At 39.8% G+C, this 19,003-nt stretch overlaps 1 protein-coding gene across 1 annotated transcript in view; it reads right to left on the reverse strand.

Moving 5' to 3' along the window:
* The window catches only part of LOC137439185 (putative voltage-dependent N-type calcium channel subunit alpha-1B), an 856,614-nt gene that overhangs the window by 280,523 nt on the left and 557,088 nt on the right, over positions 1–19,003 (reverse strand). The window contains exons 31-32 of the mRNA XM_078766934.1: positions 6,632–6,796; positions 2,433–2,543 (exon numbers count right to left, since the gene is read on the reverse strand). Of these exons, the coding sequence (XP_078623060.1) occupies positions 2,433–2,543; positions 6,632–6,796 (276 nt within the window). The remainder of the gene's footprint in view (positions 1–2,432; positions 2,544–6,631; positions 6,797–19,003) is intronic.

A 19,003-nucleotide genomic window follows, 5' to 3' on the forward strand; every position in this document is an offset into this window, starting at 1 on the left:
TGGTTCTGGAATGGCCAAGTCAAAGCCCTGATCTAAATCCCATCGAGATGTTGTGGGGGGATATGAAACGAGCTGTGCATGCAAGAAACCCCTCAAACATCGCACAGCTGAAATAATTCTGCATGGAGGAGTGGGGAAAAATTTTCTCCCAGTCGATGTCAGAGACTGGTAGACAGTTATAAGAAACGCCTACTTGAGGTTGTTTCTGCCAAAGGGGGCAATACCACCTATTAGAGCCAAGGGTGTACTTACTTTTTCCACATGCAAAATTTGCATTTATGTTTATTTAATTTATACAATGGACTCCAAAATCTAAATGTTTCATGATATTTGTTATATTATATCACCATTATCTATCAATATTGTTGAAATGAAGATCAAATAGCTGTATGTTGAAATATGTTGAAAAATTCAAAACTTTACATGGGGCGTACTTACTTTTTCACATGACTGTATATAGATATACATATTTGTCGTTGTTCTGGTTTTGCGTTGAGATGCAATTTCATCATGGGGACGTGTATGCCAAAGCGTACCAATACTGTCATCGGCGTCCTGCCAAGTATCATTGAGGATGTGGAATTTGTATCAAGTTACTGATTATTTAAAGCTACTGCAACCAGTAGGGGATAAGCCAGCTCACCTATGGGCACTCAGCTTTTGTGTAAAACGCCATGTTGTATACCGCGCGGATCAGTAATATAAACTACATGGTCGTTTTTTTAGCATGGAAGGAAAAGACGTCTGCGTCGTTCGGAATCCAGGTCAATCCTTTTATTTACCGACGTGACAAACGAAACCCCTGCTCGTCACTTCCAGTTCAGGTTGCACCAGCACCGAAAAACCCCGGGATCAAGCATATTGTCATGTGTCTGCCCTGTAGGGAACACCTCAGGGCAACAGATGACCAAACGAGCTTTAACTCCGAGGCGTTCAGTCAATGGCAGACCTTCTTTATATACGCGCGCGTGGGGTCAGGGGCAGGGGGGGGGGGGAGTGGGGGAAGGGCCGGGAGCGCTTACCTGCACGGGTCCACTGCCGGACGTCTTCGAACATGCGATAATTAATTCTAAGCCGACACAGAATTCAATGTACAAAAATACCGGCTTTATTGAACAAATGCCGGTAACCAAATAATGCACGATAAAATGAGATTCCTAAATGGAGCGCCCCCTTATAGTCTCAAATACAACACAAGGGGAAATATAACTGGAAAATAAATATGTGTTAGTTTGTACTTAGCTTCGAGCGGCTCTTGAACCTCGTCAGGAATCGTCCCGGATCGTCACAGGCCTCCTCTAGCCGCCAAGTGCGAAGTCAGCAGGCCTCACCCGTTCCACTCGTCCCCGTCATTCTCATTCACCAGCACTGACGTGCCAAGGAAAAGAAAATGCGGCCGTGCCTTCAATCGTAACTCCGCGCAAACAGAGCACGCAAATGCATCCGCCTTCCACCAACAACTCCAGGTCCAGCTCAAGAGGCATCGTATGTGTGACCATTCTTTATGAAATCCGGATGCTGAGAGCCTATCTGACCAAAAAGAGAGAGTTCGCTATGGAGGCCAGCCCGGAGAGAGTGATTGAACCAAAAGAGCCAAAATGTCAGGAACACGACCATTCGCCACCAAACCCAGAAAATGAGAGAGAGAAAATGTCGGCCCTCCAACTCCTTTGTACTCAAGGCTCTGACATCATCTGACGCCGCCCTTGCCTGCTCCTTTCAGCCAGTCCCATCTTAGCAGTCCTTGCTCGAACCAATTCCAGACCAATCACTGCTCTTCGGGGCGTAGACTTACGCCACTTGCCGGCCTTTGTGATCACCATGTCGGTGGTGTCAGCAGTAGTGCTCAATGTCCTGTTTCCAGTTGGTTTTATTTCGTGTTATAAATGCGTGATATCCTGCCATGTGTGTGTGCTGCTGGTGTCATAAAGAACAAAGGAAAAATAACAGAGGCCATTACATACAGGGGATTTACCATTAATCCCTAACTAATTAACCCCTCTCATGGGGACACTTATACGCCTTACACGACATCCGGTCTAAACGAATATCCTACTTATGATACATGAGGTTCTTCTTCTTCATGACAGTCAGAGTACACTACCTATACAATTCTACCTGGACTAAGGTAATCGTTGCCTACCCCCCACAAACGTAACAATACTTTAAGCTGTAAGCACATGCAAGACAAAAAGATGCTCCTACGGTTTATTATGACTGTAAACAACTCACTGTAAGCTGACATTGAGGATTGTCCATTTCATACATTTCAGTTTTCTTTATTTTTCATTTTCAGTTTTTTCAACTCAACATCATTTCACACAAAGGTAAATATACTCTCATTAACTTTTTGGTGATATGATCTTTTGTTAATTCCAACATACCTCATTCATTGAATATAATTTTCGTAATTGGTTTGAAGCAAATCCTACCAGAGGGCCAAAGGCAACCATCTTAAAAACACATTCGATTGAGAAGAGGATGGTGAAGATAATATTGAGAATTCGCAGAACCTCATTGAACTCAGAAGGGGCATCATGAAACTGGGAAGGGAAAAGGAAATAGAGCTTCATATGAAGTATCTTCCAGGAAGAATCACATAGCACCACAAGCAAACCTTAGGCCATTTAACTCAACAAACTTGAAAGTGGCACTGTAACCAAATCTTACAAACATTTATTGGTTCACGAGTTATCAAACAGAGTGACCACTATATTCGTCATGGGTGTGTGTCTGTCTGTCTGTCTACCTGTCCGCAGCATAACTACCCGATGATATCATCCGATCTTGATGAAACCTGGGTGGGAGGTTGATATCACGATCTAGCTGTGTCCTGCCTAGAGTGGGCGTATTGCGCCCATTTTGGGCGGAGCGACGCCCGAAAAAGATGTCATTTTAGGGGGTAATCGAGTTCAAGCTACATCTTCTCCAAGGGAGTTGGTGGAATCTGAAAGGGGTTTCGGTATTTGGTTAGGCCAATGTCATGTGTCTAGCCCCACGGAGCTCGATTTTTCATTTTCGCCCCAAGGTCAAGGTCACAAGGTCACGAAATTTTGAAAAGTTGATTTTTGATGGTTTTATTACATTGTTCGCTTCCTGATAGGGAGAAATGTCGTACATGATCTTATGTTATCACATACATCATGAAATTCAAGTTTTCCAACAAATTTCAGAATCTTCGACCTTTGACCTTTGAAGGTCACAAAGGTCAAATTTTCAAAGTTGTCGGAATCGAACCGAATTTTCGGTATTGTGTAGCTAACTAACCTCATGACATTTCTCATTGAGCATTGTCATTGAATACCGCTCGCTCGTGAAGAATCGTCGTCTCCTGACTTGTTTTTTATTTTTACATACTATTTTCTCTAAGTTATCAGAACAAAAGAGAAATTCCCTCAAAACAATCTATGACTGCAGAAGATTATATCAGTAAAATTCAGTTTACAGTTGTGGTTCGATGGTGAGGACACTGATTTATATTTCAGAAGAGTGTCGGTTCAAGTCTGGCAGTGGGTGAGTGGTGAGGACACTGATATATATTTTTTAAGAGTGTAGGTTAAAGTCTGGCTGTGGGTGAGTGGGGAGGACACTGATTTATATTTCAGAAGAGTGCAGGTTAAAGTCTGGCTGTGGGTGAGTGGGGAGGACACTAATTTATATTTCAGAAGAGTGCAGGTTAAAGTCTGGCTGTGGTTGAGTGGGGAGGACACTAATTTATATTTCAGAAGAGTGCAGGTTAAAGTCTGGCTGTGGGTGAGTGGTGAGGACACTGATATATATTTTTTAAGAGTGTAGGTTAAAGTCTGGCTGTGGGTGAGTGGGGAGGACACTGATATATATTTTTAAGAGTGTAGGTTAAAGTCTGGCTGTGGGTGAGTGGGGAGGACACTGATATATATATTTTAAGAGTGTAGGTTAAAGTCCGGCTGTGGGTGAGTGGTGAGGACACTAATTTATATTTCAGAAGAGTGTAGGTTAAAGTCTGGCTGTGGGTGAGTGGTGAGGACACTGATTTATATTTCAGAAGAGTGTAGGTTAAAGTCTGGCTGTGGGTGAGTGGTGAGGACACTGATTTATATTTCAGAAGAGTGTAGGTTCTCGTCTGGCTGTGGTTGAGTGGTGAGGACACTGATTTATATTTTTAAGAGTGTAGGTTCTCGTCTGGGTGTAGTTGAGTGGTGAGGACACTGATTTATATTTTTAAGAGTGTAGGTTCAAGTCTGGCTGTGGTTGAGTGTTGAGGACACTGATTTATATTTCAGAAGAGTGGAGGTTCTCGTCTGGCTGTGGTTGAGTGGTGAGGATACTGATTTATATTTTTAAGAGTGTAGGTTCTCGTCTGGCTGTGGTTGAGTGGTGAGGACACTGATTTATATTTTTAAGAGTGTAGGTTAAAGTCTGGCTGTGGGTGAGTGGTGAGGACACTGATATATATTTTTTAAGAGTGTAGGTTCAAGTCTGGCTGTGGTTGAGTGGTGAGGACACTGATTTATATTTTTAAGAGTGTAGGTTCTCGTCTGGCTGTGGGTGAGTGGTGAGGACACTGAATCATATATTTTTAAGAGTGTAGGTTCAAGTCTGGCTGTGGGTGAGTGGTGAGGACACTGATTTATGTAATTTTAAGAGTGCAGGTTAAAGTCTGGCTGTGGTTGAGTGGTGAGGACACTGATTTATATTTTTAAGAGTGTACGTTAAAGTCTGGCTGTGGGTGAGTGGTGAGGACACTGATTTATATTTCAGAAGAGTGTAGGTTAAAGTCTGGCTGTGGGTGAGTGGTCAGGACACTGATTTATATTTCAGAAGAGTGTAGGTTAAAGTCTGGCTGTGGGTGAGTGGTGAGGACACTGATTTATATTTCAGAAGAGTGTAGGTTCTCGTCTGGCTGTGGTTGAGTGGTGAGGACACTGATTTATATTTTTAAGAGTGTAGGTTCTCGTCTGGGTGTAGTTGAGTGGTGAGGACACTGATTTATATTTTTAAGAGTGTAGGTTCAAGTCTGGCTGTGGTTGAGTGGTGAGGACACTGAATCATATATTTTTAAGAGTGCAAGTTCAAGTCTGGCTGTGGTTGAATGGTGAGGACACTGATTTATATTTCAGAAGAGTGGAGGTTCTCGTCTGGCTGTGGTTGAGTGGTGAGGATACTGATTTATATTTTTAAGAGTGTAGGTTCTCGTCTGGCTGTGGTTGAGTGGTGAGGACACTGATTTATATTTTTAAGAGTGTAGGTTAAAGTCTGGCTGTGGGTGAGTGGTGAGGACACTGATATATATATTTTAAGAGTGTAGGTTCAAGTCTGGCTGTGGTTGAGTGGTGAGGACACTGATTTATATTTTTAAGAGTGTAGGTTCTCGTCTGGCTGTGGGTGAGTGGTGAGGACACTGAATCATATATTTTTAAGAGTGTAGGTTCAAGTCTGGCTGTGGGTGAGTGGTGAGGACACTGATTTATGTAATTTTAAGAGTGCAGGTTAAAGTCTGGCTGTGGTTGAGTGGTGAGGACACTGATTTATATTTTTAAGAGTGTACGTTAAAGTCTGGCTGTGGGTGAGTGGTGAGGACACTGATTTATATTTCAGAAGAGTGTAGGTTAAAGTCTGGCTGTGGGTGAGTGGTGAGGACACTGATTTATGTAATTTTAAGAGTGCAGGTTAAAGTCTGGCTGTGGGTGAGTGGTGAGGACACTGATTTATATTTTTAAGAGTGTAGGTTAAAGTCTGGCTGTGGGTAAGTGGTGAGGTCACTGGTTTATATTTTTTAAGAGTGTAGGTTAAAGTCTGGCTGTGGGTGAGTGGTGAGGACACTGATTTATATTTCAGAAGAGTGTAGGTTAAAGTCTGGCTGTGGGTGAGTGGTGAGGACAATGATTTATATTTTCAAGAGTGCAGGGTCAAGTCTGCCTGTGGGTGAGTGGTGAGGACACTGATTTATACTTTTTAAGAGTGCAGGTTCAAGTCCGGATGTAGGTGAGTGGTGAGGACACTGATTTATATTTTCAAGAGTGCAGGGTCAAGTCTGGCTGTGGGTGAGTGGTGAGGACACTGATTTATATTTTCAAGAGTGCAGGGTCAAGTCTGGCTGTGGGTGAGTGGTGAGGACACTGATTTATATATTTTGAAGAGTGCAGGTTCAAGTCCGGATGTAGGTGAGTGGTGAGGACACTGATTTATATATTTTGAAGAGTGCAGGTTCAAGTCTGGCTGAATTAATATATAAAGCAATATTCAGGATTCCATGTCTACACGTCATGATCCTGATTATATTGTCATTGGCAACACAGCTGGATCACAGAACCTTCAGAAAGAGGGTCTTCCCCCGTCACCTGATCTGTAGTCCACGTTACTTTGGCTCCATTTAAAAGGAGGCACTACCAGTAGGCCCGAATTAAAAATGGTCTGCATACACTAAAAGGGTGTGGATTCGTTTTTTGGTGTGTGAAAAGAGGATCAGTGGTAAGCATGACCTTGCTTATGACCATGACTACCTTGAGTGACCCAATGCCTCTTCCGCTATTGTAAAAATCAGAATAAAAAGAACATCAAAAGTAAAGCAGATGCAAATGAAGAAAAAAGGAAAGGTTCAAATGACCATGTGGTGCAGGAAAGTTGATGTGGTGGTACTTGGTGTGCAAACCTTCAACATGAGAACGACGGTGTTGAGTGCAATCATGGCCATAATGAAGTACTCAAAAGGCGGTGACACCACAAACTGCCACACCTTGTACTGAATGGTGGTGCGATTCTCCGGCATGTATCGAGTAAGGGGCTTAGCGCTGATGGCAAAGTCAATGCAAGCCCTCTGTGGTGTGGGGGGCACAAGGAAAACATGATTCACTCAGCCAGACATTAGTGCAGACACACTCAGACACATTGTTTACTTTGTCGCAGACATACTCAGACACATTGTACACTTTGTCGCAGACACACTCAGACACATTGTATACTTTGATGCAGACACACACTGACACATTGTATACTTTGTTGCAGACACACTCAGACATATTGTATACTTTGATTCAGACATACTCAGACACATTGTATACTTTGTCGCAGACACACTCAGACACATTGAATACTTTGATGCAGACACACACCGACACATTGTATACTTTGTTGCAGACACACTCAGACACATTGTATACTTTGTTGCATACACACTGAGACACATTGTACACTTTGATGCAGACGCATTGAGACACATTGTATACTTTGATGCAGACACACTCAGACACATTGTATACTTTGATGCAGACACCCTCAGACATATTGTATACTTTGATGCAGACACATTGAGACACGTTGTACACTTTGATGCAGACATACTCAGACACATTGTATACTTTGATGCAGACACCCTCAAACATATTGTATAATTTGATGCAGACACCCTCAAACATATTGTATAATTTGATGCAGACACACTCAGATACCACAGATCACAGAAACATGAATATTGTTTTGTAGAATTATCTAGAGCCATAACAATGTTGCATAATCTGTGAAAATGATAAATTAAGCTACATTGGAACATGCTAGAAATGTTAAAAGCCTGAAAGAGCTGATGATGGATGACAAGGGGAGATGCAGCTCACTCTGGGAGAAGCTGTGGAAAATGCAGGGTCAGCACTCTGGAATTGCTGGAATCAACAGAAACCTTTCTTCGGAGATAAGTTCCATGCCCCCCACCTCTTCTTCTCGCTGAGACCCAAAGATAAGAATGACTTCCAGCCTGGCTATACAAACATGTGTCTTCTGGTGCCGGCCTGGCTGAAACTTCCATGACCTTTTAATTACCTTCTGACCTTGCACCCACTTCTGCAAGCTACGGATACTATTATAAGAGGGCTGCACCCTTGAAGAGCCGCAATAAACTCATTTGATGTCTTGCGTGCTGTATATTCAATGAGGTATTTGTTTAAATGCAAGTGAGTTTGTTCCAGCAAGTTTGATTAAATCGTTCACAAGAAAGTGATCGTCTCTATCTCTCTGTTATCTATATAGAGGAGAGATTGGATCTTCAACAACTGCAATATCATGATATACTGCAACCCCCTCATGTGACAACCCCCTCATGACTCAACTCATGCAACCCCCTCATGAGGGGGTGAGGAATTCATGTTCATGTTCATGGTTGTTCATGTTGTTCATGGAATATCATTCCCTGCTTGTCGTAAAAAGGCGACAAAAAGGGTTGGCGGCAGGAAGGGCATCCGGCCGTAAAACATTGCTTCAAAAAGGGGACCGAAAAACAACAACAACCACGGTGCCCGAAAAAGGCCAACCCCCGCTTGCGGGGAAAAATGGCCTCTAAAGGTGTTTTTTTTTTTTTTTTACTGCAACCCCCTCATGTGAAAATGGAATATCATGGTATACTGCAACCTCCTCATGTGATAATGGAATATCATGATATACTGCAACCTCCTCATGTGATAATGGAATATCATGGTATACTGCAACCCCCTCATGTGATAATGGAATATCATGATATACTGCAACCTCCTCATGTGATAATGGAATATCATGGTATACTGCAACCTCCTCATGTGATAATGGAATATCATGGTATACTGCAACCCCCTCATGTGATAATGGAATATCATGGTATACTGCAACCTCCTCATGTGATAATGGAATATCATGGTATACTGCAACCTCCTCATGTGATAATGGAATATCATGGTATACTGCAACCTCCTCATGTGATAATGGAATATCATGGTATACTGCAACCCCCTCATGTGATAATGGAATATCATGGTATACTGCAACCTCCTCATGTGATAATGGAATATCATGGTATACTGCAACCTCCTCATGTGATAATGGAATATCATGACATACTGCAACCTCCTCATGTGAGAATGGAATATCATGATATACTGCAACTCCCTCATGTGATAATGGAATATCATGGTATACTGCAACCTCCTCATGTGATAATGGAATATCATGATATACTGCAACCCCCTCATGTGATAATGGAATATCATGATATACTGCAACTCCCTCATGTGATAATGGAATATCATGGTATACTGCAACCCCCTCATGTGATAATGGAATATCATGACATACTGCAACCTCCTCATGTGAGAATGGAATATCATGATATACTGCAACTCCCTCATGTGATAATGGAATATCATGGTATACTGCAACCTCCTCATGTGATAATGGAATATCATGATATACTGCAACCCCCTCATGTGATAATGGAATATCATGATATACTGCAACCTCCTCATGTGATAATGGAATATCATGGTATACTGCAACCTCCTCATGTGATAATGGAATATCATGATATACTGCAACCCCCTCATGTGATAATGGAATATCATGACATACTGCAACCTCCTCATGTGAGAATGGAATATCATGATATACTGCAACTCCCTCATGTGATAATGGAATATCATGGTATACTGCAACCTCCTCATGTGATAATGGAATATCATGATATACTGCAACCCCCTCATGTGATAATGGAATATCATGATATACTGCAACCTCCTCATGTGATAATGGAATATCATGGTATACTGCAACCTCCTCATGTGATAATGGAATATCATGATATACTGCAACCTCCTCATGTGATAATGGAATATCATGGTATACTGCAACCTCCTCATGTGATAATGGAATATCATGGTATACTGCAACCCCCTCATGTGATAATGGAATATCATGGTATACTGCAACCCCCTCATGTGATAATGGAATATCATGGTATACTGCAACCCCCTCATGTGATAATGGAATATCATGGTATACTGCAACCCCCTCATGTGATAATGGAATATCATGATATACTGCAACCTCCTCATGTGATAATGGAATATCATGGTATACTGCAACCCCCTCATGTGATAATGGAATATCATGGTATACTGCAACCCCCTCATGTGATAATGGAATATCATGGTATACTGCAACCCCCTCATGCGATAATGGAATATCATGGTATACTGCAACCCCCTCATGTGATAATGGAATATCATGGTATACTGCAACCCCCTCATGTGATAATGGAATATCATGGTATACTGCAACCCCCTCATGTGATAATGGAATATCATGGTATACTGCAACCCCCTCATGTGATAATGGAATATCATGGTATACTGCAACCCCCTCATGTGATAATGGAATATCATGGTATACTGCAACCCCCTCATGTGATAATGGAATATCATGGTATACTGCAACCCCCTCATGTGATAATGGAATATCATGGTATACTGCAACCCCCTCATGTGATAATGGAATATCATGGTATACTGCAACCCCCTCATGTGATCATGGAATATCATGATATACTGCAACCTCCTCATGTGATAATGGAATATCATGATATACTGCAACCTCCTCATGTGATAATGGAATATCATGATATACTGCAACCTCCTCATGTGATAATGGAATATCATGGTATACTGCAACCTCCTCATGTGATAATGGAATATCTTGGTATACTGCAACCCCCTCATGTGATAATGGAATATCATGGTATACTGCAACCCCCTCATGTGATAATGGAATATCATGATATACTGCAACCTCCTCATGTGATAATGGAATATCATGATATACTGCAACCTCCTCATGTGATAATGGAATATCATGATATACTGCAACCTCCTCATGTGATAATGGAATATCATGGTATACTGCAACCTCCTCATGTGATAATGGAATATCATGGTATACTGCAACCTCCTCATGTGATAATGGAATATCATGGTATACTGCAACCCCCTCATGTGATAATGGAATATCATGATATACTGCAACCCCCTCATGTGATAATGGAATATCATGGTATACTGCAACCTCCTCATGTGATAATGGAATATCATGGTATACTGCAACCTCCTCATGTGATCATGGAATATCATGGTATACTGCAACCCCCTCATGTGATCATGGAATATCATGATATACTGCAACCCCCTCATGTGATCATGGAATATCATGATATACTGCAACCTCCTCATGTGATCATGGAATATCATGGTATACTGCAACCTCCTCATGTGATAATGGAATATCATGATATACTAGTAGGGAGATAATGGGGCTTCCAGGACACCCATGTATTTAGATGGGACTTTTCCCCAAACTGCCCATTTTTCCCCCGATTACCGCGACACCCCCTTCTCCTTTTACATGTAAGTGAATGGGGGAGTCCTTACTTACCCTCCAAGGACCACGCGACATTCAAAATTCCTCATTGATCCTATGAATATTTGCTCATTTTCTAATTTTTTAAACAACTCCATTCTCTTATGGAACTCATCCCCATCTAGGATATTGATAAACTTTACATCAAGTACCTTTCTCTGTGCGTTTATAAAATGATATGTTTCACGGAGGGACCTGGTCTGTCCTCCTCCCGATCCACATACCATTTTAAAATTATAATATTTATTATCCGGTTGATAACCATCAAAGTTCTCACTCCACTCTAATATATTTTTCTTCCCGCCCTCCATTACCCCACTTAACAAATGAATACGTTTATCAGTCTTGAGGACCTTCTGATCCTCTCAACCTCTCGGATCTGGTATTTCTCACACTCATTATGTTTTCCATTTATATACCAAGGTTGATTACACCTCCACCCTTTAGTCTGGTTAATACTTGGTTCTATCATTTATTTATTTATAAAAAAGGCGGCGGTAGCCCTTAAAATCCCTAACCCCCCTTTTTAACTTATCACTTATATATATATATATATATATATATATATATATATATATATATATATATATATATATATATATATATATCTTATCACTTATATATATCTTATCACTTATATATCTTATCACTTATATATCTTATCACTTATATCTTATCACTTATATATCTTATCACTTATATATCTTATCACTTATATACTTATATAACCATAAGGGAGACTATCAATTCCATTTTCTAAAATATATCGTTTATCATCATATACTCCGAGTGCTAGTTTATTTATCTCTTCTGAATATAATTCATGCTTATAACTCCTAATCCCTTTTACCTTTCGATATTGTTCCCCCCCACTCATCAAACATTGATAATAATGACCAAAATTTATACTTTCTTTAATTACATTTTTCTTAATCCCTTTGAGCTTCTGATCACACTTCTCCACATTCCCAACTCTATATTTATACGCATAAGCCTTTGCTCTCAATGCTATGAACTCACTCAGAATATTTCCACCAAGCTCATCCTTGAACTTTCCAATCACCTTTTTATTTTGATTCGAGAACAGCTGACTAGTAGCATCATAGTTGCTTGTATCATAAATTACAGAATCAGCTTTCATATCATCATAGACGTCATCTGTCTTGATACTCAGAATGAAGCTGTCCGTATCCATATACATCAACATGACGTTATCATCATACTTTGTTTTCAAATTCTCATAATAATATTCATACATCAGTAGTTTTGATAGATCGAGAACAGTAGTACCAATATAAATCGGTTTATCCATCTCAATTTCTTCTTTCATCATATGAACAGCACAAAAGTTTTCTGTAAAGATTTCAACACGCTCAAAGCTCGGTCTGTTGATTAGTTTGGAAGTTTGTTCCCAGGAAGTTGTCAACTTGATATTTTGTCTCTTTCTAACATTTTCCATAGTCTTCCCAAACACTGCGTTATTCATCAACTTATAAAAATCTTTCTCAAAGTCAGTCTTTCCAAGCGTTCTCTTTCGAGTGTTAAAATCAATATATTTCATTAACCAATAACTCTGTTTGAATTTCAGGACCCGATGAACTTTCTCAACAATTAGACCATGTTTCACAAATTGTAAAAGATTTCTCTGATGTAGTACATAGTTCTTCTTATCAAAGAATGTTGTTAAAAGTTTTTCTGTTCTTGATTCCTTATCAAATGATTTCTGATATCCACTCAACCACTCTGGGTTTGTTAATTCTTTCTCACACCCGAAAGGAAGATCTTTATGTTTCTCAAAGAGTTCTTTTGGATACTTTAGATCAACCTCCAGGAAATACCCTTCTTTCCTTTCATCCAACTCTTTTTGTGTTGAACTCAAAATCTTTTCTAGAACACCCTCATGATCACTCTCCCATTTCAATCCTCCATAAGGTTGTGCTTGGGACATTGCCCACCCATAGAGGTTGTTGGCGTCATAATACATGAGATAGGAACTATCTTTCTTTGGATCATAATCTGGAAGATATTTGTTATTTGCTTTTGAATATCTTGATGAGCAGACTTGTGAAATTCCCCCTCTCTTTGCTCTCTCTATCATCAGGAGCATATCAACATCGGTTATCAAATCCAAATCTTGTTTAGTCATTTTTAGCATAGCACTCCAAGCAAGACCCGGTGCTGTGAAATAATGAGCAGGGTCCAAGCCATATCCAGAAAGACACACAGATCTAAATGCTTCGAATACATCTGCTAGAAGAAGAACATCAGTCTTGAGATAGAGATCATGATAATCACCCATATTATTGATATTATATTTTTTCCAAACATTTTGAGCATGTACATAATCATCATCTGAAACATTGCTATTATTTAGAATATTATAAAAATCTTCTTTTGAAGGAAGTTTCTTTTCACCAAATCTTTTAAATGAATCCATATAGTCGTACGGGTAAATTCCCTTTTGTGTTAGGAGTTCCGTATCCTCATAATTATTCTCCAAACATGGAAATTTTTTCAAATTTTTAACTAGGTTAGCAAGAGGACTAGCCATGAATTTATATGTATCCAAGAATCGAATTCTTGTAGTTGGTCTTGTTGGAATGATTTTTGTAAAGGAGATGTATTTTTGATCTGTACTTGGAATAGCACTGATACTCCCAGGAGTCTTTGACAACTCTTTAATAAACAAGTGTGTATCATAATGAGCGTTGTTATGAAGAAAGACAGGAATGAACGAGGGGAGTTTATAATTAATATTACAACTTTGATGAGCCGGACCTCTATATTTACCAGTGAGATGACAATGATCTCTAACCTTTAGGCTTTCACCAATTTTCTCCTCACAAATATGACAGGCAACCTTTGGCTGTCTAAATTCTCTTTTTTCTTTACTTGTTAAGGACATTGGTTTATTGGTTTCTCTCATTATCGTGGTTAATCGAACACAGTCTTTTTCTAGTCGTTTCACAAACTCCTCTGGGGCATTTGAGCCTCTATACTCCTCTAACTTGTTATATTCATCACCAACGGATGATTTGATATGATAACAAAATCCGCAAGGAGTATGTTTTTGATACTTATTTGTGTATGATTCTTTTGGATCTGGAGCTGCTGTTGCTATTTTTTCCAAGATACTCTCAAAATCAGCATATATCACAAAAGGATGTTTAATTGTTTTATTTTGATCTTTGAATGAAATTTTAGAACCAGGCTTTGGAAGTGTAATAGTCTGGAGGCACTTCCAGGAAATGTGACAGTAGGGGTACACTCATGTTACAAGCTGGCAACAATGTTTTTCTGAAAGCCCAGACCTCTAGGAACCCAAAAAGTCTTGTTGCCAGCTTGGGAAATGGTTTGGACCAGATTTGTGGCCATTTTTCAAAATGGCCACCTACATTTTTGGTGTTTTCTAATATTTGAGCTCTAGAACTTATATCTGGCTGTCTTAAAGGTCTCTAGGGTTATGACCTTATAACATATAGTCATACAACAATCCTCACCCAAATTGGGGTGCATGGCATATCTATAAGTGGTTTTATTGAAGCAAAAAGGCAAAAATATGCCTGAAAAACGCCTTCATTTTGATTTTTCCAAATCACTAAATTGCATACTGTGAAGTTGTTCTTTGGTCAATTTCTTTCAAAATAGTTTTAAAATTTGCCCAGATCCCTCCTCTTCATTAGCAAATCTTCAGGAATATACCCAAGTTCTCAGAAAATATGTTTTATGCATGATCAGCTACCCCTACCCCCTAAATCACAAAACGTGCCAATTTTCAATATTTCCAGATTCCAACCAATATCATTGTTGTATGACTTTTTCTCATCATGATAGGTCCAAATTAACTTACTCTATGTGATTAGGTGTTAATAAAAATTGAATTTCACACTTTAGTGAAAATCCAAGATGGCTGCCAAATGGCCAATAAAATATAATATTTCACATTATGACGTTAAGTTAAGGTAATGCAGTCTACCATTTGATACCAACACATTTTTGAGACATAATATATTGCAATAATGATGCTTTCCTTTGTATCCTTCCTCAGGTCCTGCCCGAATCATCATTTTAACATAATTGTTGTGTTAACAATGTACTATAACATATTGCTTGTTGCATGTGCTGTAAATAGCTTTCAGTGTTGTGGTAGACATAGTCTTTGTCTCTTTCCAGATATGAATGAAGATGGAACCTGTAGCTGTGATAGGCGGGAGACGGAAGAGAGAATCAGTTGCACTGGACATCGACTGGAGCACATGCCTCATTTGCCAAGGCAACAGAAAAAATGAAAAGACAACCAAGCCCACAGATGTTGGTCTCGAACGCTTTAAAGACTGTGTGATTACGAGACAGAAATACCATGACCATGAGTACATCTCAACACTTGACAGAATACAGAGTATTGACCTTGATGATGAAAAAGAACACATAGTATGGCACAGGGGCTGTTATTCAAAGTTTACACATGCCAACCATATTGAGAGACTGAAAAATCGGCATGAAAAGGAAGCAAAGGACTCGTGTGACCAACCATGTACATGCATTCGCCCCTCTTCTAGAGCATCAGTTGCTTCAGTGTCCTGGGACAAATGTATTTTCTGTCAGGAGGATAAGGCAGGAAAGCAATTGAGGAATGTAGCCACTTTAGAGACCTCAGACAGAATACTAAATGATGCTCAAAAGAACAAGATTATGAGATGCCGGTTGGCAGGAATAAGTGACCTAATAGCTGCTGAAGGGAAGTACCACCTTCCTTGTTATGTAACCTTCAGGAGGAAGTCTGAGTCAACTGTGGTAGAAGAAGGCCCAGAATATCCACCAGATGTTTGTTTCAACAAAATGATCGAGGAGGTGGATGCTGGGCTGTCTGGAGGAGACATCTATACCATGAAAACCATCTGGCACCAATACTGTTACATGATGAGAAGAGACTTCAGTGTCTGTGTGGAGCAATGTGACCGACAGAGTTACAAAGCATTCAAGAACAAAGTCAAAAGGGTATTAGGAGATAGGGCAGATTTTGTACAGTCCATGAATCAACAGGATTCACTTCTAGTCTTCCCACTAATTCAAACAGGTATTGTTGTTCAGAACTTAGCAGAGATGGCAGATGAGCTAGAACAAAGTGAGATACAAGATTCTGATGAAACCTCCCAGCACATTCCATCTTTCTCAGCCGAAACAAAGGACAAGGAACTCTTGAGTTGGCTTTACAGAGTGGCAGTCAAAATGAGAAATGACATCAAGACAATGCCAGGACACTCAGATATTGGAGACATCAATACTGAAAGTGCACAGAAGGTGGTTCCTGAAAGCCTTTACATTTTCCTACGCCTGCTGTGTGATTGTGACAGCATATTTGAAGATTCTGAAGGGACCTCCGAAGGTGATGATGATGGAGAAAGCAAAAGGATTTTGAGCATAGCACAGGACATAGTATGTTTGGCATCTGGTGGCAGAAAGCAGACACCAAAGCAACTAGGGCTAGCTCTCACTGTTCACCAAGCACTTTGCACTGATGATGTCAGGGACAGTCTTCTAGCTTTCCATGCCATTACAGGATGTGACAGCACCAGTCAACTCGCAGGCATATCAAAGAAGGCAGCATGGAAAATATTTTGTGAAGTTCCTCACCTACTCTCCCAGCTAGGGGTTGCACATGTTCCAAGTGAAGAGATTCGTGCAAAGGCTGAGGAGTTTGTCTGCCGTCTTTACAACCCGAAAGGAGACGCAAAGGAAATCCAGGCGCTGAGATGTTCCCAATTCAGAAAAGTTGGTAAAAAGCCAGAGAACATGCCACCAACAGAGGATGCATTGCACCAGCACATTTTAAGGGCACATCATCAAGCCCTTGTGTGGCGAAATGCCAATGTGCCAAATCCAGGAATCCCCAATCCAACAACATCCGGCTGGTACCTTGAGGACAACCAGCTGATGCCCCGTCTCATGACCAAGGAAGGGCTCACAGCAGAATGTGTCAAAATTGCGACGTGTGCATGTACCTCAAAGGCCCGTCCATGTCTAACTGGCAGGTGCAACTGTAGGAAAAATGGATTGCGGTGCACATTGGCATGCAAATGTGCAGACTTATGCAGGAACCCCCTCAATGACTCTGATAGTGATTAGACGACATGCATGGAAACTTGAGTATATTCCATAATGTCATATTGTTACTATGCTGGCTGTATTTGACGTAATGTAACTAGTCTTGCTTCAGCTCTGTTCCACCAATGTATTACTAGTCTATGATATGACTGTATCCCACATTCTGTCACTTATGTATGAATAGCCAGATTAGCTTGTTGGGTATGACTTTGTTAATTCAGTGCCAAATATTTGTTTAGTTTAAAGGTGCAAGCATTGCATTGACGTTTGTATTGTTTGGATCAGTGTAACATAATAATGTTTGCATTATGTATACAAGTTATGTATGTTTATTTTTGTTTTACATTAAATAATATAGCTTATATTTTACAATCTTCTATGTCTTCATTTATGTAAGTGCCTTGTTTGTCAGCTATGTTGGAACTAATATACTCCGCAAACAAGGCACTTCCAAATCCACACTACTTTCCTGAAATTCAAATGTTATAAAACATAAATTTTACATAAAGTCCCCCTCTAAAATAATACATCTTCAACTCATCAAGACTCTTTCACATACATGTGACCTATAGAATAGTAGTGCCTCATATATTTAGTATAAATGGAACATTTTAGAAGTGCCTCTGAATGAAATTGCAGTCTTATGGTCTCGCGCCACCAAATATTCTATGGCCATTTGGCAGCCATCTTGGATTTTCACTAAAGTGTGAAATTCAATTTTTATTAACACCTAATCACATAGAGTAAGTTAATTTGGACCTATCATGATGAGAAAAAGTCATACAACAATGATATTGGTTGGAATCTGGAAATATTGAAAATTGGCACGTTTTGTGATTTAGGGGGTAGGGGTAGCTGATCATGCATAAAACATATTTTCTGAGAACTTGGGTATATTCCTGAAGATTTGCTAATGAAGAGGAGGGATCTGGGCAAATTTTAAAACTATTTTGAAAGAAATTGACCAAAGAACAACTTCACAGTATGCAATTTAGTGATTTGGAAAAATCAAAATGAAGGCGTTTTTCAGGCATATTTTTGCCTTTTTGCTTCAATAAAACCACTTATAGATATGCCATGCACCCCAATTTGGGTGAGGATTGTTGTATGACTATATGTTATAAGGTCATAACCCTAGAGACCTTTAAGACAGCCAGATATAAGTTCTAGAGCTCAAATATTAGAAAACACCAAAAATGTAGGCGGCCATTTTGAAAAATGGCCACAAATCTGGTCCAAACCATTTCCCAAGCTGGCAACAAGACTTTTTGGGTTCCTAGAGGTCTGGGCTTTCAGAAAAACATTGTTGCCAGCTTGTAACATGAGTGTACCCCTACCACCTTTTCTAGGCCACTTTTGGGGATATGCCTCCAGAGCATAATGACTGTTGCTTTCTCATTTGAACAATATTGTTTATGAGTATCCAATCTCTCCTGTGAATGAAATGTATTCAAACACCGACGACATGGATAAACTTTACATTTTCTAGAATAGACTTGTGATTTAATCAATCTTGAAAAGTTCTTGATATAAGCATAATGTTCAATTTCACCAGATCGGAAATACAAGAGATCAACATGTTTTTCTTTCTCATCATCTGAGATTTGTAAAATCTGCACTTTATTCTTTTCAGTCAACCCATAGACATTTATAGAAATATTATTTAACTTTTCAAACTTTGGAATATTATTAAGAGTCATCGGAAATTTCAAAT

Source organism: Myxine glutinosa, chromosome 13 (assembly GCF_964187855.1).
Source record: "Myxine glutinosa chromosome 13, kmMyxGlut1.1, whole genome shotgun sequence".
Lineage (NCBI taxonomy): Eukaryota > Metazoa > Chordata > Myxini > Myxiniformes > Myxinidae > Myxine > Myxine glutinosa.